This window comes from Cydia fagiglandana, chromosome 10, assembly GCF_963556715.1.
Source record: "Cydia fagiglandana chromosome 10, ilCydFagi1.1, whole genome shotgun sequence".
Taxonomy (NCBI): domain Eukaryota; kingdom Metazoa; phylum Arthropoda; class Insecta; order Lepidoptera; family Tortricidae; genus Cydia; species Cydia fagiglandana.
Genome location: NC_085941.1, coordinates 2,304,716 through 2,331,636, shown reverse-complemented (window position 1 = coordinate 2,331,636; position 26,921 = coordinate 2,304,716). Strand labels below are relative to the sequence as shown.

The 26,921-nt window shown below is 41.5% G+C and overlaps 2 protein-coding genes across 2 annotated transcripts in view; one reads left to right on the top strand and one right to left on the bottom strand.

Annotated features, from left to right (window-relative positions):
- Positions 1-26,921, bottom strand: part of LOC134668059 (kinesin-like protein KIF20B) — a 430,310-nt gene that overhangs the window by 359,732 nt on the left and 43,657 nt on the right. The window lies entirely within an intron of this gene.
- On the top strand, positions 364-26,823 carry LOC134668305 (cAMP and cAMP-inhibited cGMP 3',5'-cyclic phosphodiesterase 10A-like). The gene is made up of 15 exons (XM_063525788.1): positions 364-496; positions 1,704-1,907; positions 2,315-2,413; positions 8,792-8,994; positions 12,330-12,503; positions 13,057-13,196; positions 13,960-14,129; positions 14,674-14,807; positions 15,735-15,853; positions 20,778-21,018; positions 21,981-22,136; positions 22,988-23,167; positions 24,003-24,101; positions 24,536-24,705; positions 26,682-26,823. The coding sequence occupies exons 1-15, from the start codon at positions 448-450 to the stop codon at positions 26,821-26,823; spliced, it is 2,280 nt and encodes a 759-aa protein (XP_063381858.1). The 5' UTR covers positions 364-447.

The following is a 26,921-nucleotide window of genomic DNA, read 5'->3' as shown; positions in this document are numbered from 1 at the left end:
GACGTGTGTCATTTTCTATGTATTTGTGTCGTCATTACAGATTGGATTTTGTATGTAAGTGTGTGAAAAATGCGACTGTGTGCACCTTTCCCCCCGCGAAAAATGGCAGAAAGGTTTGTACGGCGAGATATCGCTTGGGCCCTTCCGACGTGTCGGAAGCCGGTGTTGCTCGAAGATTGAAAGGGTTGAATAAAAACATATTTCAGTTAAATCTAACCTTCATATTACCACGACAAAACTTATGATTAAGATAAACAAAACTACCTGACTTCTGATTGACATTAACTGTCATCGTTTCCAAATAAACAAGGAAATTTAGTTATATTCCCTTTGTAAATCATGTCGATGAAATCTTTTAATATAAAGACCGCAGCCAACGATGAAGAGGACGACAAAAGGAGTCAGAAAAAGTTAAATCTCCAATCCAGTCAAACCATCAACTTTAAAATGAGTAAAACTGCAAGCCTAATTCGCAAAACGCAGTCGCATTTCTTAGGTGGGTCAAACAGATCACTGTGTTACGTTCTTTCCTGTGGACATACACAAAGTTAAGGGCTATAAAGATTAATTTTCTTATTTAACCCTTATCCACGTAAAAAGGTCCTCCTTTTATTTACAGAACTATGATAAAATCATTACTTACATGCCCACAAGCTGTTAACTATTGCCCACAGGAGAGAAAACTAGCGTGTTCGCGCGAACTGTACATTTTTCTCTCCTGTGGGCAATAGTTAACAGCTTGTGGGCATGTAAGTAATGATTTTATCATAGTTCTGTAAATAAAAGGAGGACCTTTTTACGTGGATAAAGGTTAAATAAGAAAATTAACCTTTATAGCCCTTAACTTTGTGTATGTCCACAGGAAAGAACGTAACACAGTGATCTGTTTGACCCAGGTAACATGACAACAAGCTGAGGAGAGATCTTTTTAGAGCCGGTACAGACGGACTGCAACTTGTATGGGAACTGCACGCCGACGTTGCAGTTAGCGTGCAGTCGGCGTGCAGTTTCCATACAAATTGGCGGGTTACAGTCCGTCTATATCGGCCCTTAGTCGCGTTCATGTTTTATTAATGTAAATGTGTAGAAGACCGCCAATCAGGTACAACTGTACCTATCTACGTGCAGTCACTATCTACATAATTAAAGGAGTGTCTTTTCAAAGAGGCTTTATTTTTGTATGGTGTTCATAGAGAATTAAGCCGTTTTAAAAGACTCTCCTCATTTGCTCTTTCGTCACTTTCGTCATTTTTAACTCTTGCTATTTGTACCTACACAGATTCCACTTATAGAAGGTAGGTAGAGCAGAAGAAGCGAAAGCTCTTCTCTGACTGTTACGATACGATACGAGAGTTCTAATGACGGTCTTCACAAACAATAATTGTAGGAATATGCCGGTTACCACATAACCTTACGGCGCGATTCGGGAAATGAATTAGAGATTCGCTAGATATGAAATAGTAAAGATATATGACGTTCCACGGCAAAAGGTACCATTGCCGCGGCTGAATATTGGAGCGGCGCGGCGTTAGTAATAGCGTAAGCGCCAGCCGCCATAAGGTACCTTTTGCCGTGGAACGTCACACATCTTTACTGTTTCATATAGTGAATCTCTAAATCATTTCCCGAATCGCGCCGTTAGTCTTGAGCAATATTGTAAGCGTTCTGAATAAATATACCTAATTCTTTTTTCATCGTCTTAGTGTCCTCTGAGAAACTGGACAAGGCCACGAAAAGGGTTATAGCTCCGTACGCACAGATAGTGAGGAAAGGGTTAAAAGAGGAGAGGAAAGAAGGGACATACTTGGATATAAATAGGTTTAACGTGTTTTTGGAAGATACCGTTGATTTGGACTCGCTGCTGTATGAGACTGCTATGGTGTTGAAGACCGTTACTAATAGTTCTGGTAAGCTAATTATTTACTAAATATATACAACAGTTAAATATGGCAGAGGGCCTAGAGGACCAAGTCCAACGAGATGGTGTGACCAAATATCCGCCCAGATGGACATCACACTAAGCAACGCTTTCCAGAAAGCAACCGACAGGGAGAAGTGGAGACCTATCATAAGAACTGAGTAATATGTATAGTAGTTTGCGTCTCGTTCTTTGAAACTCTAGCTACTTTCGCTTGCTCAGGTTCCAATATAGCCACGAGAGTTAAATTAAACTAGGTACCTACCCATTCTTTTGCAAAACGCGTTCCGTAGACGCATTTGGTCATCGTTAGCGAAACATCTAAATACCTAATAGCTTAAGCTATTATGTATACTTTATAAGCCTATAACAGGCCATGATCATACTTAATTTCAGGAGCTTTTGTGTACATTGTGAATAAAGTGAACAATGAACTGGTACTGATGCCAAAAAATACAAAAAACCCTGCGAGACATGAAGTCAACATTCCTATTGGTAAGTTATTTCATTTTCACATAATTCAAATGAATGTTAGTGCATAAAGCGATATTTTTAGAAATGCTCAAATTAAGTAAGCTGTATTAATGCCAGGAATTTAACCTTTTGGACGCTATTAATGACCGATATATCAGGTTCAACGTCAAAGACAGATTAATCGGTCACAGACCACAGAGCAATATAGACCTACGTGCATATGCATATAAAGTTCAATTTCAGTTTTGACACTTGGGTGACGTGGCGTCCGAGTGACAGCTTTTGTGTTTGACACGGCGTCGACCTTTGTAACGTTGTCTTAGCACTGGCAAAATTGTCCCAACGGACAGAAGCCATAAGAACTAAATAATTTGGCCAAGCCCGAGATAGCTCGAGGCATTTAGTGTTCCGTACGGCTACACAGTCAGTCAGTCACAGTCAGTGAGTCAGTCGGGATCAGTTTGGCATTCACATAAACGATATCGTGAACATGGCGGGGTAGGAGACCAGGCCCTCCATGGAAATTTTACTACTGGAAAATTCATCAAACTACGGCACCTCCAGACGATAGGAACTTGGAATGTGCGCGGTTTAAACCAACCTGGAAAACTTGAGGTGTTGGAACTAGAAGTAGTCAGAGTCGGAGTGAACATCTGTGGCCTAAGCGAAACCCACTGGAAAGGCAGCGGACATTTATTGACAGACCACCACGTTATTTACTTTTCTGGCAACGACATCAGGAGCAGCAACGGCGTGGCCTTTTTAATACCTTTACATCTGAAGCAATGTGTGATGGGGTATGAGCCGGTAAGCGATCGGATTATCAGCATTAAGATAAAAGCTTCACCTATGAATCTTAATATTGTTCAAGTATACGCCCCCACCTCTACCGCAAGTGATGGAGCAATCGAGAAGTTTTACTCCGAATTAGAATCCACAATAGCGAAGGTACCCAATAGAGAGTTATTGGTCATCCTGGGAGACTTAAACGCTAAGATTGGAGAAAACGCTCACCAGCTAGGCAAATGCGCGGGGAGATTTGGGCTCGGGAAACGGAATGAACGAGGTGAACGATTACTACAATTCGCTTCTGAAAATGACCTGCTGATTGTGAACAGCCTTTTCCAACACCACACTCGAAGGCTCTACACTTGGATATCGCCGGATGGAAAAACTCGCAATCAAATAGATTACATTATGACTCGGTCGCGATGGAGATCATCTTTAACAAATGCCCATACGCTACCTGGGGCTGATTGTGGATCTGACCACCAACTTTTGATCTGTAGGCTAAAACTCAAGCTAACAGCAGCTAGGACGATTAAAAAACCGAGGAAGCTGGAGGTGAAGGATGTTCAGCGATTCCGTTCGATTGTCGAGCAAAACTGGTCACAATGGTCTGAAGCAGATCTGGCTAACGAAACACCCGATGCACTATGGGACCGAGCCAAGGCGCTCATTACTACAACTGTCACGAAATCCGTTCCACCAATTACAACTCACAAAAGACAGCACTGGATGACTGATGGCACCTTTGATCTTGTAGAAAAACGGCGGAAGATGAAAGCAGCGGGAGCTGATATTAAGGATCTTAATAAAATATCAGCACAGATTCAACTTAAATGCAGACAAGATCACAACACCTACCTGCGCAATATGTGTCAGGAAATTGAGGCACATGCAGACAGATATGAATCAAAAGACCTATATCACAAGATCCGCCTCATTACGAAAACGTTGCCGTCCAAAACCTGGGCCGTCGAAGATCAAAATGGCCGAGTAGTCACTGAACTGGACAAAATTTCGGAAGTTTGGAGGAATTATTGCCAGTCCTTGTTTCAAGACCCTCAGTCGCGAAACTTCACACCCACGGAACCTGCGAGTGACATGCTTGAACCGGATATTCTTGAGTCAGAAGTAAGAGCCGCTATTCAACATCTTAAGAATGGGAAGGCCACAGGGAAAGATGAGATCCCAATTGAAACTATAAGAGCATTGGGAGAGCGTGGCGTTCATATCTTCCACATCATCTGCAACAAGATCTGGCTCACAGGCAAATGGCCCACTGAGTGGGCTCACACGGTCTTCATGCCTCTCCATAAAAAGGGTTCCACGAAAAAGTGTAGCAACTTTCGACTCATTGCTCTGATAACACACGCTAGCAAAATAATGTTGCACATCATAAACGAGCGACTGAAAGCATATTTGTCCAGAGAAATTGCGCCAGAACAAGCCGGATTTGTGAAAGGAAAAGGAACCCGCGAACAGATTCTCATCGTTCGTCAGATCATCGAGAAGGCTCGGGAGTTCAACAAGCCGACATACATATGCTTTGTTGATTTCTCCAAGGCATTCGACTCTGTGAAATGGCCAACGTTGTGGAAAACATTACTGGACATGGGTGCACCTCAACACCTCGTACACCTGCTCAGGGAACTCTACGAAGGGGGAACAGCTTCAGTGCGGACAGATGACCTCCTCTCAGATAGTTTCCATCCAAGTGCGGGCGTGCGACAAGGATGTATAATCTCGCCTTTACTTTTTAACGCCTACACCGAGCTTGTAATGCGAATCACTCTCGAAGACTGGACTGATGGTGTTGCGATTGGTGGATACAAAATTGCAAACTTAAGATACGCGGATGATACCACCTTATTTGCCAGTAACGCTGACCTTATGGAGGAATTACTTCTCAAAATGGAGCGCGTAAGCCTTACGTTTGGGCTAAAAATAAACCGATCAAAGACCAAGATTATGATCGTGGATCGCGTCAACGACAATTCGCCCGAAGTGACACAGATTGCGAACTGTAACGTGGTTCAGACCTACGTTTACCTCGGGGCTTTAATCTCAAACAACGGCGGCTGCGTAGATGAAGTGAAACGGCGCATGGCTATTACCAGAACTGCGATGGAGAAGTTAAAGAAAGTATGGAGGAATCGCAACATTACCAAAACCACTAAGGTCAGGCTCGTGCGAACACTCGTATTTCCCATTTTTCTTTACGCCGCAGAGACGTGGACAGTGCGCGAGTTGGAAAAGGGGAAGATAGATGCCCTGGAGATGTGGTGCTGGAGGAAAATGCTTGGGATATCGTGGACGGATTTCCGCACCAACGTGTCCATACTCCAGGAGCTCGGCATCACACAGCGTTTATCGACCGTAGTACAGTCGCGCATACTACAGTACTTTGGCCATGTCTCTAGGCGAGATAACGACTCCATAGAGCGACTGGTCGTACAAGGAAGAGTAGAGGGAACCAGATCGCGCGGCAGATCACCTATGCGCTGGACTGACCAAATAAAATCCGCAGTGGGAAATCGCGTATCTGACTGTGCCAGACAGTCTGCCAACAGGGAGAGATGGCGGGAGATCGTGCGAAGAGCTGTGTCCGCCTCTACTACCGATGCGGACGCCTCAACGTGACCACGACCGCTCTGTCAAGAGCGATACGACAGAGAAGAGAAGAAGAAGAACGTAATTTACTTCCTATAGGTATATCTCTTTCGCACTAATATGTCAGTACGAGCGAGATGCATAGAAAGTAAATTACGTTCACGCCCACGGTAGCGTTTATGTCAATGCCAAACTGATGGTAGCCGTACCGCTCGCATCGTTACATTTTACAGAGGTTGTTTGCCTGTTTTTAGGATACCGTATTCAACTACACACACAGAATAATAGTACAAAGTGTCTAAGTGCGAAGGCCGAAGGCCGAGCTTTAGCAAAATGTCATCGCTTTAGCACAGAGCAATAGTACAAGTGTCTAAATGCGAAAGCCGAAGGCCGAGCTCCGCGTAGGGCCGAAGGCCCGAAGCGTCCAGGATGTTAGTACTTAAACACAGAACAATAGTATAAGTATCTAAATGCGAAGGCCGAAGCCCGAGCTCCGCGTAGGGCCGAAGGCCCGAAGCGTCCAGGCTGTCAGTTCTGTGTTTAACCACTGACATCTTGCAGGCTTCGGGCCTCCGGCCTTCGCATTTAGACACTTGTATTAATTACCTGTGTTTAGAACTGACCTCCTGGATGCTTCGGACTTTCGGCCCAATGCGACTTCAGCCTTTGGATCTTGCGACTTAGACACTTGTACTTAAAAATACTTGGAAAAGTTACGGGAGGCGCGCGTCTGTCGGACGCTTCGGATCTTCGAATCGCTCCTTCGGCCTTTGCATTTAGTTAGATTCTTGTACTATTGCTTTGTGTTTGAATACCGAAGTCGAGCATCTCGCGAATGCTTGATGTATTATAATAATTTAGAGTATAAGGCCAAGCGCGCACCACGATTTTTTGTCCTGCGATAATTTTGGCGCAGAAATGCAACGTATGTGTTTATATGTTAGTGCGCGCATATGCGACAAAAAAATCGCTGCGTTTTTAAAATTTTGATTTGTCACATTTTTCCGCGATTGTTCGCGACGCGATTGTCGCAAAGTGAATTGCAGCATGCGGAGTTGTATGGCCCCGCGCGCACTGCGATAATAAAATCGCACCCCGGCCGGACCTCAGTCGGCATTTCGCTCTCCAAACCCCAACATCTCGGCACCTGCATCTCCAATGGAGTCTCAAAATGAGACGCTAGATGTTGGCCATTTAATTATGGAAATAGACGGGGATCACCTTTGTGTTATAAATGCTCAAAATGTCATACAGCAATCGCATATTAAAGACACGTTTCATGACAAGCGACTGGTACGAAATCCATGTTGAGAATGAACAAATCGTCGAGTTTTTCATCGCAGTGCGCGCAGTGAATTTTCTGCGATATATTACAGCGCGATTCTAAAATCGTGTCGCAAAAATTAAAATCGTGGTGCGCGCTTGGCCTATAATACCTTACATGTATACTCCTTCAATTTTAATTTAGAACTCATTACCTTAAATGTATACTCCTTCAATTTGAATTTAGAACTCATTATTTTTTTATGCCATATATATAGACTTTAATATTATTTAGAACTGCTAAAAAACAAGATCGGCTTACTTTAAATATTTCGTCAATTTTACCTTTGTTTCTAAAAACTGTGATATTTAACCGTCATATACTATTAATGTCTTCCAAAATTATTTTCTCGTAACAGGACTGAGGGGCTACCGCGAAAACCGAAATTCGCAATTTTCGGGGATCTTTCTCTTTTACTCCAATGAAGGCGTAATTAGAGTGACAGAGAAAAATGCTCGCAATTTGCGAACTTCTATTTTCGCGGTTATAGCCCTGAACCTTCGAACCCGATCCGTTCAAAAATATACATAAGTACTGAATATAATTAATAGATATTATAATTATACAATTAATACAGAAATGTAATGGTACTTAATGAAAAGGAATATTGTGTATATTGTTTCGACGAATCAGATACTCTCAATAAAATCTATACATGAGGCCAAAGCTGTTCATAAATATTAAATGACTTTATTATCTCTATACGCCTTACTAACTCTATGTGTCTTATTGTGGAAAAAAAAACACAACGACAGTCAAGAACGGAATTCTTAATTTGAATTTTTCAGATTTTTGAGATGCCTAGTCCATTGGTTGGAAAGCCCGTTCAAAATTGAAACTTATTTGCAATATAATAAGGTCGTATTTTGTAGATGTCTCTCATACTTATAGTAGGCTATTGAGATAAAATTAAATATCCCACAAAAATAAGCAAGACATAAGTCATAAATTTCAATGCCAAAGTTTTAACTGAGGATGTTTCTCGCTAAATATGAATTGACCAGTGTAAGCATCAGTTAGCTAGCCCTAAGCAACCAAAGGTCAAGCTGCAGTTGAAAAACTAATAAAGATAAAGTTAAGCTGATAATTTTCCCGCCGTCTCCATGCTTCTTTAAGTTGGGTATTGACTGGTTAGCTGCCTGTTAGCTATAGTTTTCGCGAAAATCGCCAGGACAGAGGTGAAAATTTTTGTATGAAAACTTGCAACTTTAAATGCATTTTTTGACGAAACTATTGCAGTCTAAAATGAAGTCAAAATCAGTCCATCGACTCAATTTTTTGCAAGCTTTCTAATGGTACCCCACACGACTCTTACAAATGAAAAAAGTTTCAGCCTACCCCTCTCAACCCCCTAAATTTCCCCTTTTAATAAGAAATAAACAGTTTTGACTTATTTACAATATGAGTGTTGTTAATTGCTATAACTGTTGCAAATTTTAGGTATCTATGTCAAACGGTCTCTGAGAAAAACGTATTTAACTGATTTGCAAGACCGAAGTGATCCCATAAGTGTTCCGTGAACAAAGTTTTGTACGGAACACTAAAAATGAACTGAACTGAACGTTGTCTATAGAGTCAGACCGAACTAACTCGGCAGCCGATTTTAATAGGTAGCAGAAGTCTGTGCATTGGACTGATCATCTATCAAAGACCTAAATAGCCTACTGTTTTTTTTGTAGAAGAGGGCAAGATGGCCGCAGCCCACGTGGCCTCCACCAAGGAATACCTGGTACTAGACGACGTGCAGCGCGACCGGCGCTTCTCCTCGGGCCTTCGGTGGATAGATGCCAAGACCGCGCTCGTGATGCCAGTACTGCAGCCCGATGGAGATTTATACGCTGTGCTGGAGCTGTATAGGACGTGTGCGGAGCCCTATGATGCGGTAAAGATAGGCGAATAGTTCAAGGGAGGAAATTTTCTGAAATCAAACCATTTAGGATCAGATACTATTTAAACCAAACCCTCTCGCGCATGAGAGGAGGCCTGTGCTCAGCAGTGGGACGTATATAGGCTGAAATGATGATGATGACTATTTAAACTGTGAGGAGATTTTGCCGCCGGCGAGCGACGCGGTGGAAGATATCAGCCAGGGTCATGGGTAATGATTTCTAACAATTCTTCGTGGCGTGATCACCATATTTCAAACAGTATAAAGACACACAGGTATACTTAGTACATGGCCAAGTCTCTCCTAAGCTGACTGAATTATTAAATTATTAGACACATGACCATTTTTGCGGAGAAAAAGGCTTAGCTAGAAGTACTTATATAAATACCTATATATATACATATATATATATATACTAGATGAAAACCCGGCCACGCTCGGGTAAAATAAATAATAATAATAGGTAATACTCAGTTGTGATGACAATGACGGACAATGAAGTATAGCTTGGCAAAAAAGAGTAGAAATTAAAAAGTAGCAACACTGTCGTGCCATCCTTTTCAAACCAATATGTATAAGAAAACGGGACGACACTACAGTGTTGCCACTTTTTAATTTCTACTCTTTTTTGCCAAGCTGTACATCTGAAATAAATGTCATATACCTACTAAGAAAAACCGGCCAAGTGCGAGTCGGACTCGCTAATAGGTTCATAGGGTCATATCCAGCCTAGCATTGCATTGGCCCCGCTTAAATATTTTAAGAGTGTAATAGATTTGTAACCGGTCAGCAACGTGAGTCCCTTGGAGAAGCAGAAGTCTAGTCTAAACTCCCACTTACCATCGGCATTAACAGCCTTGTATGCTTATTTGCCACCAACATGTCATATTAAAACATATTAATAAAAATTTACTCGGTCAGCAATGCGAGTCCCTTGGAGAAGCAGAGGTCTCGTCTAAACTCCCACTTACCATCGGCATTAACAGCCTTGTATGCTTGTTTGCCACCAACATGTCATATAAAAACATATTAATAAAAATTTACTCATTTCATCGGTCATATCCAGCCTACCATTGCATTGGCCCCGCTTAAATATTTTAAGAGTGTAATAGATTTGTAACCGGTCAGCAATGTGAGTCCCTTGGAGAAGCAGAGGTCTAGTCTAAACTCCCACTTACCATCGGCATTAACAGCCTTGTATGCTTGTTTGCCACCAACACGCCTGCTTGCAACATGCTTGTTTGTATATTAGTTAGTATAATTTATGCACTCATTGATAACTTTGTTATTTAATGATAACTTTGTTTTCCGCTTACTGCTCCTACACTTAGATTAAAAATTGTTTTATTAAGATAGGGCACTCAAGGTCTATTAACACATATAATATTATTATATAAGTTTTTGTACAAGACTGTTTGTTGCCTAAATAAATAAATAAAAAATAAAAAATGTCATATTAAAACATATTAATAAAAATTTACTTGGTCAGCAATGTGAGTCCCTTGGAGAAGCAGAGGTCTCGTCTAAACTCCCACTTACCATCGGCATTAACAGCCTTGTATGCTTGTTTGCCACCAACATGTCATATAAAAACATATTAATAAAAATTTACTCATTTCATCGGTCATATCCAGCCTACCATTGCATTGGCCCCGCTTAAATATTTTAAGAGTGTAATAGATTTGTAACCGGTCAGCAATGTGAGTCCCTTGGAGAAGCAGAGGTCTAGTCTAAACTCCCACTTACCATCGGCATTAACAGCCTTGTATGCTTGTTTGCCACCAACATATCATATTAAAACATATTAATAAAAATTTACTCGGTCAGCAATGTGAGTCCCTTGGAGAAGCAGAGGTCTAGTCTAAACTCCCACTTACCATCGGCATTAACAGCCTTGTATGCTTGTTTGCCACCAACATGTCATATTAAAACATATTAATAAAAATTTACTAATTTCATCGGTCATATCCAGCCTAGCATTGCAGTGGCCCCGCTTAAATGTTTTAAGAGTGTAATAGATTTGTAACCGGTCAGCAATGCGAGTCCCTTGGAGAAGCAGAGGTCTAGTCTAAACTCCCACTTACCATCGGCTTGTATGCTTGTTTGCCACCAACATGTCATATTAAAACATATTAATAAAAATTTATTCATTTCATCGGTCATATCCAGCCTAGCATTGCATTGGCCCCGCTTAAATATTTCTTTAATTTGTTTTTAGCATTTGTTGTTATAGCGGCAACAGAAATACATCATTTGTGAAAATTTAAACTGTCTAGTTAATCTAGTTATCATGGTTCATGAGATCTTGAGATACAGCCTGGTGACAGACAGACGGACAGCAGAGTCTTAGTATTTAATAGGGTCCCGTTTTTACCCTTTGGGTATGGAACCCTAAAAAGTGACCAAGGCCTCCAGTGCCCCAGGCTGGAATCAAAGCAGCGTCCTCTGCTATCGCAGCAGGTGCCTGTGCCATTCTGCCACCGGGCCACGGCGGCATAGGTCGAATTTTTGAATACTAAACACAATACTCCCATGGAACGCTTTGAAGTTCAAATCTCGTTACGTTACGATGGCGTTTGCACTTTGCACTATGTTCGGTGACTATTTTTTATTGTTAACACACACAATACACTATTTAACAGGTTTTTATCACGTATTTTCGAATAAATTAGTAATTCAAAACACCCCAAAGCCGAATGGTTTGACGTCTAGGCAGTGTTGCAATCGTCTTAAAAGCCGTAACAGACTATCGCACGTTCTGGCTTAAAAAACAAATGTAATAATTATACCGGTATACATATCCATATGAAACGAAACTTAATGCAAATAATAACCATTATACATACCGGAGTCATTAAATAAACAGTAATATTCGTCTTGCTTTTTATTTAAAAAAAAAACGACCAACCTAACTTGTAAGCATGTTTGCAGTTTCTAAACGCAACAAACGCTGTCAAATGACAATCAACAAATTGAACATTTGCATTCTTTGTCGAAATTTTTTCACTTTTAAATGCAAAATACTCGACAATACGAATTTTGCGGATACATGTTCTCGATTCAAAAGTGATATTTTTTCAAGCTCTTTCGATTGAGCATAATTTCATTCGGTTTTACCGTCAGAGCCGCTCGCGTTTATATATAAAGATATACTTAGGTACAATCGATTTGAATTCTGCAGGGCCATTGCTTCTTTTGTCACAGTCGTCACTGTGGCCCGACTTAAACTCGATAAATCTGATGACATTCTTGTTAATTGTCATTACGACAGGCTACAAACTAAGGTAGTCTTTTTAGAATTTCTAAAGTGTAACAACACAACTCTCCAGAACGTGGTATACACGGTGGTGAGCGTGGCCTGCTGGGCGGGCGCAGCGGCGCACCAGGCCGCCGCCCGCATCACGCTACAAAAGACCGGCCATCTCAACGCGGAGCTGCGGGCTTTGCTCAACAGCTACTTCTGCAACTTGGCCTCTATCGACACAATGCTTACCGACATGTTGGTGAGTTGTAAAATTCTTTAAAAACATATCCAACGTCCGAACGATGAGATTTGTAACCTTCTGTAAAATTGTTCCTGTCTTTACCAACCCTGCACGCAGCAAGCATAGATTACTTAGTTAGATTACGGAAGGATGGCAATCACGGTACCTGCCTGTAGCCTGCTGTGAGGCGCAGTAAGACCGGATCTCAACTACTTCTGCAATTTATCTTCCATTGACATGATGCTTACGGATATGCTGGTGCGTCGAATATCCCAAACTCTGCCTGTATATATATGTCTGAAAATCATGACTATGTGACGTCTATTTGGATATTATGAATAAAGTCAAATGTATAACTTCTCCGCTCTATACAATAAATGAAGGAAGTTATTATACCCCAGAAGATAGGGTATACGTGAGCCACCTAAGGGCGCACCAGAGAGTGGATCATCTACATTCTAATAACACGAGTTAAAATTTGCCTACTCCAGAGCACACAGTCGCTGTGGCCGAAATCGGTCAGGAGAGCATCATCATCATCATTCATCACAATAACTGATGGTTATTCCAGGCTGTAGTGAAGTCCTTCATGGGTGCCATGCGGAGCAGCTTCTACATTATAGACCGCGAGCGCGCCGAGCTGACGGCCGACATGTGGGACGACGGCTGGGCAGAGAACACCGCCATGCCCCGCAAGAAAACTAAAGTCGAGTACCTAATATTCACACTATCAACCGCGATCCCAAATCCTAACGCAGAGTACTAAGTAGGCGAACAACACGCGAACGCGAAGCGAAGCGATGGGGCGCGGGGTGAATCAACCTATAGAACTCGCGATCTCGTTGCGAGCGTGAACGCCTTGGGCCCGCCGCGCCGCGCCGCGTCGCGTTCGCTAGTTGTTAGCTTACGTAAGACGCAACGTTAGTCCACCTCAAACCCAAATTCTATTAAGCTTCTCGTTATTTGAAGCCTATTTAATATTTGAGAGAGCGATGCAGTTTGTCAGATGACGTGTTCACGATTGGCTGACACCAACCGCCATAATATTTCCATCACCAGTCCACCAGCTTCCGATTTCAGTTTTATCCCCTCCACCAGCGATCGTGGCGGTCGCTTCGGATTTATTTAGTGCAGGAGTTTTCATGATTCAAAAAAAATAGATATTTCACAAAAGAATAAATAATAGTACCTACTACCGTACAGAAAGGACACTTCCTACAAAACCGAAGTTTGACAGCTATTCAAGGACTCTATCGCTTTCTGCTATTTAGGGTTGTCAAAATTCAAGTCTGATCTGTGGTCGTGCACGCAAAAGGACGTCATCAAATGGTGCCAACCCTAATAATTGCTCGGAGCAATGCTAAGCCGAATGGAGCAGAATTTGCCTGAAAGGAGGAATGTCTCCCCACTGACGTCACTCGCGTTTTTCCATTGCTCAGTACATTTATCCTTATTCCATTCCCTCATTCATCAGCCTGAACGCCGACCAGACCCCGGCAGGCCTAGTGGCTCGGACCGGGGTCTCCCTCAACGTGAGAGACGCGTACACGGACCCTCGATTCATGAAGGAGGTGGACCCCGCTACGGGTACCGTCGTGCGATCGTGCCTGGCTATGCCGATTATGGATAAAAAGGGAGTTATTGGTGAGTTATGTTACCATGGTGTACTTACTAGATTTTCTGTGACTTAGCTATATAGGTAAGTTAACGCTTTCACTACCAGGGGGCGTGGCCTATAAACAAACTTGTATGACGGTAGACGCACATGTGCGTGGGGGGCAGTGAATGTGTTAAAGAAAGTTTACTAATATATATCTGGAAAAAAAATCGCATTACCTGAAGAAAATTTTGGAAAATTAGTTGTAACAAATTCGCATAAATTCTCTAGAGCAAATATGCCTTTCAATAAATGATCGTTAACTGAAGAAAAGTCTTCCAAACACGATAATCATTTCTAGAACCATTTTCGCCCGGGCGAAAACAGCAGGCGGGCTGTCAATAGCCTGTATTAGTGTCAATTCACCCCATTCTATCCCCAATCTATTCTCGTTGACCCTTCTTAATATTTTACGTAACGGTAAACCTACATCATTTAGTTTGTTTCCATCAAGTTCGTCTTAAGTATGCACACCCAGTTTACATTTAGTATATCCATGATGTGATGATGATGATAGTATGTAATCGGCAGGAGTTGTCACACTGACCAACAAAAAGAATGCCAAACCGTTCAAAGCCGAAGATGAGGAGATATTCAAAGTGTTCGTCAGCTACTGTTCTCTCATCGTACAGTTCTACCACATGCATCAGGAGAAGATCTACCATGTACGTAAAGAACGTACAATTAGGCCTTTTTGGCCGTGTTTGAAGGACTCTAGCGCCTTAAAAAATATCAATAAAAGCAAAACAGTCAGACACAGATCTTGACAATATTAATCTGTGTTGAAAAAATCATTGCTGTAGCTTCAAAAACCACGTATAGAAATGACCACTCCTGTTGGCTCTTAAGAATTAGCTTGTAGTAGCGTTGCGCTTACGACCATAAAAAATCGTAGAGAAGCCGCTAATTCGGTTTTTTCTTTGTGAACCGTACGTAAAAGTAGTCAACTTGCTAAAAATAGCGAAAGTAAGTCGGTGAGAATCGAGTTTCATGTGCGCTCCACCACTAATACTTAAAAGGTAGCTATTTAGTTACAAAACATAATTCTCTAAAAGTACTTACTACTTACAGCCACACGATGGTTTCCCGCGAACCGTTTCGTTTTTTAGGGTTCCGTACCCAAAGGGTAAAACGGGACCCTATTACTAAGACTTCGCTGTCCGTCCGTCCGTCCGTCCGTCTGTCACCAGGCTGTATCTCACGAACCGTGATAGCTAGACAGTTGAAATTTTCATAGATGATGTATTTCTGTTGCCGCTATAACAACAAATACTAAAAACAGAATAAAATAAAGATTTAAATGGGGCTCCCATACAACAAACGTGATTTTTGACCAAAGTTTAAGCAACGTCGGGAGTGGTCAGTACTTGGATGGGTGACCGTTCTTTTTTTTGCTTTTTTTTATTTATTTTTTGCATTATGGTACGGAACCCTTCGTGCGCGAGTCCGACTCGCACTTGCCCGGTTTTATTTCTCTCTCATCTCGCTCAAAACTTGAGAAATCTGTCAATAGTTAAACTACTAACAGTAAAAGACCCAAACTCAAAGAGGTTATTGATATTTCATAAGTTTCATAACCTTGTATTTTGTAGGAAAACCTGAACCACGTGTACTGCGACCTGATGCATGTGCACCTGAAGCCGTGCCGACACGACTTCGACGAGCTCATAGAGAGCAACGGGATCGCTATACCGCCGAACAACTTTAATTCGTTCGTAACAGTCACGTAATTATTAAGCTAAGATAGAACCTAATTTATTAAGATTAAAAATAGGTACATATATATATATATATATATATATATATATATATATATATATATATATATATATATATATATATATATATATATATATCACTACTTAATCTCAGAGGCGTAGCTAGAGGATATGGCGCCCGGGGCGGACACCAAATTTGCGCCCCCCCCCCCGCCCAAACGAAATGAACCAACGAAACGAAAGGGTTATTCTTTTGCTTATTAAAAAAAAACTGGTCAAGTGCGAGTCGGACTCGCGTTGCAAGGGTTCCGTACATCACACAATTTTCAATATTTTTTTTGTACGTGAAACGTGATGTGAATAAAACGTTTTGATAAACCCGAATGGGTCAATCAAAAACCAGATGTAACATGAAGTTTTCTGGCGTGGTGGCTTATATCTCCGCAACTATGCAAAGTAGCTTAGATAGGAAGATTAAATGCCGAACAATAGTACTAGTATCCACATGCGAAGACTGAAGACCGAGCTCCGCGTAGGGCTGATAGCTCGGAGCGTCCGACGCGACGGGTCGCGTTTCCTACAACTTTCGCTAGTGTTTTAAAAGCGAAGGCCGAAGAGAGATAATACCTACAGGGTGGCCAAAAAATAAGTGCATTCCCTCAGCCAGGGAGGTTTTGGGATTATACTGAGCTTTACAACTTTTACTATGGGACCAATGTAAAAAAAATGTATCCTCCCATAGAAAAAGGTATGAAACAGCCAAATTATTCTTCGCGATTTCGGGGTTGCACGTTGGCAACTGGAATACACTTAGTTTATTTTTTGGTAACAATAGCTACGTAACAATAGAGTCTGGCTACTGAAATTTTACCTAAATTATTGGCGGGAAATTCAAAAAATCTTGGGCTGGTCACACTTTGCTTAGTAGGAATTATAGTTTTGATACTAGATAATATTTTTGATATTCTGTGCACAAGTAAGGTACCTATGGAAATAAGCTAAATAAAAGTTTACGTGCACTCAAAGTCAGCTTACATAATTTCTACCACTATTTAAAGTACAGTCAACAACATACACATATGTTTACGTTCCAATATTTAGATTTTATAGATATTTTTCAGAACTTTTAGTTTATCCGTTTTTTTAAACACTTGTCCTATTTATGAGATTCAGGCATTAATAAATTCACGTACTTAATCAAAGTAATAGGCAAATGTTAGAACTAGTACTTAAAGTATCAAAATATTTATAGAGCACCAACCTCCTAATTTGTTTACATTTGGTTAGGAGTTGTAAACATTGCAGTTTTTCGTTATACAACGCTACACGTCGACTTCGCACATTGTCGTAATTATTTACGAGCTTAAATAATAGTTTGCGAACATCACTCAGTATAGAAATTATTAATATTATTTACAATAAACCCCTTATAAACCGCAAACAATTTGAATGAATGACATAAATTGACAACTCACTTTTAGCTTTTTTTTAAATCATAGACAATTAGTGATACAACAACGAAATATCTGTCAACAATTTTTGGCTAGCCAGACTCTAGTAACCTAATCAATCAGTACTACAAGTACTATTGCGGCTGGGTTCCAGATACAGCCTAGTCGCATTTTTTGTCTTCAGTCCGACTCACGCTTGAAGCTAAAGGCACGCCTCTTCGGGACGCTTCGGGCCTTCGGCCTTATGCGGATATAGGCCTAGAGCCTTCACAATAGCGTCTACATCACGTTTCTCCTAAACCATTGCGGCTGTGTCCCTAAAATAACCGAAACCACATTTTTGTTCTTAAATCCGACTCACGCTTGACTCTAGATTTCTAATAGGTTTTCCTGTCATCTTTAGGTAAAGGACTATTTAGTGTATTTTTTTCAGAATTTTAGACCTTATAGTTTCGGAGATAGAGGGGGGGGAATGGTAATTTTTTGTCTATTTTCTTGAAAAACTTCTAAACTTTTTATCGTAAATTTATAAAAAAAATATATTTGAGATTCTCACAATGAGTTCTTTCGTTTGATATACATATACACACGATATAGTTTGAAAAACTTTATTTATTAATTTTATCTTTTACCCCCCAAAAGTAGCCCTTATGTTTAAAATTTATTTATTGACGTTACATATCTGTCTTTGGGACACAATCTTACATATGTGTACCAAATTTCAACTTAATTGGTCCAGTAGTTTCCGAGCAAATCGGCTGTGACAGACGGACGGACAGACAGACGCACGAGTGATCCTATAAGGCTTCCGTTTTTTCCTTTTGAGGTACGGAACCCTAAAAATTAATTTAGACAAATACAGTGCATCGGTGGATAACAAGTTCACGACCGACCTGATGGTAAGCGTTCACCGCATCCTATGGACGTCTACACTCCAGGGGTGTTACATGCGCGTTGCCGACCATTTTAAAACTTATAAACTTCTTTTTTGAAGATTCTTTTTTAGACTTAAAGGTTCAATATCGCTTGTGAGTTTGGGATCGTAGACTTATTCATAGGTACAGCGCGCCTTTGGACTGATTTGAAGGGTCCAAGGTGGCATCCAGGTGCTCCTGTCCAAAGGTGATAGCAGTACTCAATATATGGGATCAGTCTACCCCAGAGTAAAGTATCGCCTCCCTTTATTGAGCGCACCGAGTTATTTTGGATACGAGCGCAGCCTACCTAGCAAGGAGCAGAAATTATTGGACGTCACTGATGGAGATGTCAACACCGATCGAGGCTCCCAATACTTCCTGACATGGGAAGGGGTGTGCCTTGAAAAATGAGGTTTTCTTAGCGGTAAACGCGCAAAATTGAGTCATGGTGGGATTGAATTGGACTAAATTGTCCCGATCCCACACCAAAACTCTAGATAGAACGCTCTCGGTACCTGACACAGGTTTTTCACGACATTCTAGTATCACAGACCGAGTGATGTTGGCACGGCATGTGTTATACAGGATGGTCCAATCCTTGACGTTCAAAATTTTTTTTTACATTGCTCACGCTGTGGGCTATTAGAATAGGTACTTATGTATGTTAGCCGACTTTTCGTAGTTTTCGAGTTATGATTTTTATTACCTTTAACTTTTGTTAAGAAATTCCGGGGTGAAGCAATTAATGTATTAAAAAAAACTATTGAACTTTTTTAAATGTTTTTTTTTGTAACATAATCCTTGACAAACGGCACAGTTGCTAAAAAAAATCAGCATCCTCACTTGGCTGAGTTGGGAAAAAAAGACAAAATTTTACGTTCAAGCATGTCAAGCTTAGATGTTGCCTTTACCTAAATCAAGCAACTATTTATTAATCTGTGCCTAAATAAATAAAAAATACAAGCGATTTCAAGGAATTAAAAGAAGGAATAAAAGCAAAGCAAAGCTTCATCCTGGAATTTCTTAACAAAAGTTAAAACTCTCGAAAACTACGAAGAATCGGCTAACATGTACTCGTACATGGGGAATAATATTATGATAGCCCACGACGAGGATTCTAAAAAAAATTTTTGGGCATCAAGGTTTGGACCAAGCTGTATACAGGTTGGCTAAATAATAACTGTATTTCCGTTGCCAGGGAGGTTTTGGGATTATACTGAGCAACTTTTACTATGAGTCCAACCCCTAAAAATAAATTTGACTGTTTCCTACATTTTGGCTGGTCCATTTTCTATGGGAAAGTAAACTTTTGTTTCGCGATTTCGGGGTTGGTCCCGTAGTAAAAGTTGCTCAGTATAATCCCAAAACCTTCCTGGACAGTCCATAAGATGGTAACTTCGACAGGAGACCCCTAACGGAAAAGACGCGCTAACACGGGACACAACTCTGAAGCACTCGGCCCGCTCGCCTTATAAAACGAAAGCATAGCAACTCCCGCCGAATATCCCTCTGCTTGATAGAAGTTTCTGGCATAGAGTATTCGCACTGCGGGGTGGTGGGCAGTAGGGCGCTACCGTCGTCTTTCAAGGTCGAGTTCGAGGCAAAAAGAGTACCTAAAAGATCGGCTTTCTCTTTTGCGCTGAGGGCCAGAATACCATGCGCATTTCACACTTCACAGTGGTGGTAAATACGACTGACAAAAGTTTCCCTGCTGCCTTTTGGCTAAGGTGGAGAGGTAGTCTTTTGCCCATTTTGGCGCCCCCCCTTGGACGGCGCCCGGGGCACGTGCCCCCTCCAACCCCCCCCTAGTTACGCCTCTGCTTAATCTAACCTTCATCACTTAAGATTGGTAAAGTTATTGAGTTACATATTGCACAGCTAAGACTTGTTATAGCTAAGATTGGTAAAGTTATTGAGTTACATATTGCACAGCTAAGACTTGTTACAACTAAAATTGGTAAAGTTATTGAGTTACATATTGCACAGCTAAGACTTGTTACAGCTAAGATTGGTAAAGTTATTGAGTTACATATTGCACAGCTAAGACTTGATACAGCTAAGATTGGTAAAGTTATTGAGTTACATATGGCACAGCTAAGATTGGTAAAGTTATTGAGTTACATATTGTTTCGCTTACAATTATGTCTGAACTGGAAATTAACCGATATCCTTATAGGTAGGTACGTTCTTTCGTCTCACCACATACCCCTCATTAAGTTCACTGAATCATCATCAGCAGTGAACAAAAACGGTTGTGTAATCACGGACATGTCACCCTAAAAGGATCTTCATAGTCTAATATAACCTTTGGGCTACCAGCTACCCTAGATGCTGATTAATCCATTTTGTGTATTCTGTGTCTAACCCTTCCCAGCCGCCCGTATCAAATCGTCCGTCTTGAGAATATATAAAGGGGTCCAAAAATCAACTAGTCGTTGATGATCCAAACACATTAAGCAGGTTGGCGAATCAGTGTTAAATTTTGAACACACTGGACACTACTGGACACACCAGTGTGTCTCAATTTATAAAAATCTCTTCGTTTACAGCTACAACTTCCATATAAGTGAGATCAGCAAAGAAGACATGCCCGGGCTAGTATGCTACATGTTCAGTGAAACGATCATGGAGAAGATGAGTTTCGACCGCACGCAAATGGCTGACTTCGCGCTGACGGTGCTGGGATGTTACCGGCCTAACCCTTACCATAACGCAGAACACGCGTTTTGCTTTACACACACTATGTATATGATACTGCTGACAAACCCAGGACACTTTGATCCTATTGAGGTAATGATAACTATTAGGGACTGCAGCGATATTTATTTTATTGATTCATAAAATTTACACAGCATTACAGCGGACTGTGAAATCATAATAGACATAGTATTTATACAAACAAGTACTTACATGATAGTCTAGAAAGGACAAACAGAAAAAATGTGAGAAAGAAAAACTAATACAGGACAGAAGATTCACGCTTATCCATCGCATTCACGCTTAATCCATCGCATATCGATAGGTATGACCACGCTAGTCATGTAAATTGATATCTGTGAAGCTGACCGTAAAATAGGTGCGTTTAGCGCAAAAAAAGGCTGTCAGCAGTGTGTTCACTAGTTCGGCTTAATTTTAAAGGTTGGAATTCAATTCTGCTTTAATTCCTCCCGATCTTTGACTAAGACTAAGACGAAAAGTTCAACGGTATATCTGATTCCAGTTGTACGGATATAATTAGTCGTATTCATCCACGTGATAACGTGATAAATGACGGCTCCTAACACTTTCCATCTACTGCTGTTAAAAAGTTACAGTTGCACTATCACGTCCTCCATCTTACGCCTCATCATCATCATCATATCAGCCAAAGGACGTCCACTGCTGGACATAGGCCTCCCCCAAAGACTGCCACAATGACCGGTCTTGCGCCACCCGCATCCAGCGACCTCTTTACCAGGTCGTCAGTCCGCCTTGTGGGGGGTCTACCCACACTGTGCCTTCCGGTACGTGGTCGCCACTCGAGAACCTTTCCTCATATCGATCATACGCCTGCTAAGGGCCCCTCCACATCTAGCGTCTTTCGAGCGTCGGCGTCTACAACTCTATGGCCGCTGCTCGATGCAACGTCGACGCAACTGCGCAGCGACGTCATTTAATTTCCATAGCGCTGACCAGACGCCGACAGACGCCGACGCTCGAAAGACGCTAGATGTGGGGGGGGGGCCTAATGATTAAACTCTTCTGTTGACCAGACAGCGGCACTGCTCCTGTCCGGAGTGTGCCACGACCTGGACCACCCCGGCGTGAACAACAACTTCCTCTCGCTGACCAACCACCCGCTCTCGCAGATGTACAGGACCTCGCTATTGGAATACCACCATTACTTCCTAGCCAAGAAGCTTATTGAGGTACCGAGTCTTTTACTTGCAGTTTGTACAGTCACCATCAGATACATCGGAGCAGCTAAGGCGCTCACAAATATCTGAACACGCCTCTATTGTCAATGCGTTAAAGTGCGTGTTCAGATATTGTTAACACCTTGGCCGCTCCGATATATCTGATGGCGACTGTACCTAACACAACAGGGCCGTCTTAAACTATGCTGGGGTCCCTGGGCACATAAGAATTTGGGACCCTTTTGGGAAGTAAAGAAAGCTAATTAAACTAAAATTTTTCTACTATGATCTTCTATTTATTATGGGTAATCTATTATACTGTTACTATCTGTCCTTCGGGGCGCCCTGAGGATGGGAACCCTGGGCATGGGCCCCGTGTGCCCTTATGGTAAAGACGGTACTGTACACGAGCTCTGAGGAAGTGAAATAAACTCGTTGCCATTTCTCGGTCACGAATTCATGGACTATTCCACTCCTGGGTCTAAATTCTGAACCCCAAAAAACTCAGGAAAATTATGTGACAACCAACATTTGGTAGATCACCGCCAAACTGTCAAATTTCACATTTCGACATATCCCCTTATGGTTTTTCTTTTATGATTGATGAAATATTTATTCTAGAAAAGACAGTTCAACATGCACCAATAATCAAATATGTTTGTTAAACTAAAGTGTAATTATAATTAAAGTATAGTCCGACCTTAAATGAGTCCGCGCCGTACGCCTGCCGCCCGCGTATTCCCCGCCGCCCTTAGTCGTCATACCCCGTCGCCCCCGTACCGCGCATGGCGAGGACTCATTTAAGCGGTCGGTCTATAGTCTGATGTATTCTTCCTTTCTTATCATTTCCTTTTTTATTTTAGGATAAGAAAATCATATCAAACCTGCCACCAGCCGACCAGGAGCGCCTACTAGAGGAGATCAAATACGACATTCTCTGCACGGACTTTGCTGTGTACTTCCAAGTGAGGGCTCAGCTCGCGAACGTCGTCGCCGAAGGAACCTTCGACTGGAAACTGTCCGCACACAGGAACCTGCTTAAGGTAAAAAGTATTAAGGCTCCAGTACACAGTGGCTAATGATGGGCCATGCCAAGATTATGTGTACACCACAGGCCACGCTACGCCACGATTCCTGTGAAGTGTCAAAATAATGCAAAAAAAACGGAAAAAAAAGAAAAAAAAACGGTCACCCATCCAAGTACTGACCACGCCCGACGTTGCTTAACTTTGGTCAAAAATCACGTTTGTTGTATGGGAGCCCCATTTAAATCTTTATTTTATTCTGTTTGTTGTTATAGCGGCAACAGAAATATATCATCTGAAAATTTCAACTGTCAGTCAAAATTTCAGCTATCACGGTTCGTGAGATACGGACGGACGGACAGCGAAGTCTTAGTAATAGGGTCCCGTTTTACCCTTTGGGTACGGAACCCTAAAAACCGACAGTTTCACGATTGCGCATCACGATTGACAACTGACGGCCTGTCGTCAGCAGTCACAGGGATGAGCAAAATAAACCATATACTTAAACGATATGCAACGATTAATCACGGTACTGTCGATAGTGTCTATTTTACAAACAAAACAATAAGAACGTTAGCTCCATCCAAAAGCGCTTCATAATCATAATATTAACAAAAACCGCTTCATAATTTGCGATTAACCTTTTCGACGCCGTGTCAAATACAAAAGCTGTCACTCGGACGCCACGTCACCGAAGTGTCAAAACTAAAATGGAACTTTATGCTTATGCACGTAGGTCTATGTTGCTCTGTGGTCTGTGACCGATTAATCGGTCTTTGGCGTTGGACCTGCGGTGCGGATATATCGGTCATTGGCGTCCAAAAGGTTATTAAGATTACCTACTTATTTACAGGGAATACTTATGACGACAAGTGATCTCTCGGGATGCTGCAAACCATTTGGTGTTGCTAAAGCTATAACGGCTTGTATATACGAAGAATTTTATAATCAAGTAAGTTTTGAAATTAATAGAAATTCTTCAGTTCTGATAGCTCTCTTATGTGGCCCGTATACTAGACGAAATATGCTAGAAGGCTGATCAATAATTGATCATGATTCATTATGAACAGATGTGTAGGTAGCTAGGTACTGGTAGCAATCAATCTTCGTACGACCTCATATTACTTCCATCTTTGATGACCATAGGCCATTCATCTTCTCGTTTGCCTCCTATCATTCAAAGGGCTCCGCTTTACCGATTATGTCTGATCGGATTCTCAATTGCTAATGGCTCCTCTACACGATGGGCCAGCACCGGCCACTCCAAGGGACGCATTTATGCGTTAGAGGGAGCAAGTGATATTGCTATCTCATTCTAGCGCATGGCTGCGTGCCTTGAAGTGGCCGGCGTTGGCCCATCGTGTAGAGGATCCATAATGTTTTCAGGGTGACAAAGAGCGCGAAATGGGCTACACCCCGCTCAGCATGATGGACCGCCGGCGCTCCTCGAACCAGCCCGCCGAACAGATCCAATTCCTGTGTGTGGTGGTGATGCCCTGTCTGCTCCTGCTCCAACACGTGTTCCCTAACACGGCGCAACTTGCTGAGAATTGCAGGTACAGTACCCGACGATCAATATTATACTGGCAGGCGTGGCTCACTCCGCGATTTCGTCGCGTCGCTACAAGTGCATGCGGCCCACACCAATTTTGGTGTCTAGCAGTAGTACGGGTAGTGTAGTACCTAAAGTTGCCGCGCACCGCTACGGGACGGGACGGACGCCTGCTCGTGCTCGCGCTTACGCCACCTTGCGGTCATATACTCATATCTGTCGTAATGTCGCGTTTTGTTAACCTTTTGGCCGCCGGACCTAGTCCGCAAAGACGCTCACTCACACGCCAGAGCAAATTTTAAGTAAACAACTAATAAAAAGTTTAGGGATTGCAAATAGTGATATCGATATTTACAATATTATGGTAAAAATCTTTTTAATTTAGCTTTGTTCTTATCCTGTTTTAATTTCATTCCAAATTGCCAAAATTAAACATATGCTTTACACCCGAAAATGTTTAAAATATAGGTATTTAACATAAAAAACAACCACTAAACAATGTCGATTCAAGACGTGATATCGCCGCACTAGGCTGTACGAGAAGTCTTTTATACAAGACAACGGCGCCCATGGACTGCCCGCAATGCAGACCGACAAGGACTGTTTCCGCGCGGATCAAGTAATAATAGTCTCTAGGTCAACGGCGTAAGCGCTTGTCGGTACGTAAACTTTATTGGCGTAACGTTAAAGCTGCGCATCATGTGTCGATAAAGTCTATATACCGGAACTGTTTTAGTGAAAATTACACGTGGGTTGAATTTTTAATGAGTGAAGATATTATTCCGGAATTAGAATCTATCATTATAATTTACATTAATCTATAGGTAAACTCTTATCAAAAAAACGTTCAACGACTTGTTATAAAAAAATTACACATTAACTTCAATGTTATAACAAAAAAAGTAAAGTCTGATAAACAGGTATGTCCCTGTACCACACTTGTGCGAAGCGGTCGCTGCGGTGTATCCCTTCCCACTAAGCTATAAAATAACATCATTTTTTTTTATCTCTTCTGCAATTAAATAGTCCACAATCTACAATGGCAAATTTACTTGTCTGACTCTACTTTATAGAGCTAAAGAAGCTACCTGAACTTTAAATATAGTTATGCCTACCTGACTCTCGTTCTACGTATTCTAGTAAGTAGTTACCTACTATTCGTTGAAAAAAATTGGCGATTAACAAGTGTTCAAATACTTAGATAAAAACATATTTCTGACTTTATATTTACTTTAAAAATTCCCATATCGAGTTAACATTCCCATCCCTAGCTGTCTTTTATACAAGACAACGGCGACGAGGAACATGAAAAATTTTGAAAATTGGAGCAATTTTTTTAAATGCCTTATTATAAAAGAAGGGATTTATATAGCGGCTTAAAAAGCAAATAAATGAAAAAACAAAGACCTTAAATATGAACACGAGTGTAAATGAAATTGCAATTGTTATTATTTTCACATTAACTCAGTGGTTGAATTTGTGTCTTGTATACAAGACGACGGCGCCAGCATATCGTTCTATCGTTGTCTTCTATACCGGACAACGGCGGTCAAAGGGTTAAAAGAGTGAACCTTCTGTACCTAGTATTATTTATTATTCTGAGAGATATATGGTCTTTGGAAAGAGAAAAATTTATTGACAGTTTAAGACGATTACCTTACATTGGCGTCCGTCCATCAATCATCGTATCTATTTAAATGTTGTTTCATATCAAATAAATACAGCACTTTATTAGTTTACATCAAATAGGTAACATGTACATACTTAACCTTTTGGACGCCAATGACCGATATACGCGCACCGTAGGTTCAACGCCAAAGACCGATTATATAATCGGTCACAGACCAGAGCAACATAGACCTACGTGCATATGCATAAAAGTTGAATTTCAGTTTTGACACTTCGGTGACGTGGCGTCAGCGTGACAGCTTTTGTGTTTAACACTGCGTCGAAAAGGTTAAACCTGTAAGTTTGTTATAGATCGACCCAAGAATACTGGCACGAGGAGATCGAGATCCGCGGCCAGAAACTGTGGAAACAGGACGACTCGCTCGTGAGCTTCGGACGTAAAAACACGAGCGACACCCCGGAGAAGGTGCTTAATGAGACTGAGACGCAATAACATTGTATTATTGGAATACCACCCTATGATACCAGGCCTATAACCGCGAAAATCGAAGTTCGCAAATTGCGGGCATTGTTCTCTTGTGTCTAATTACG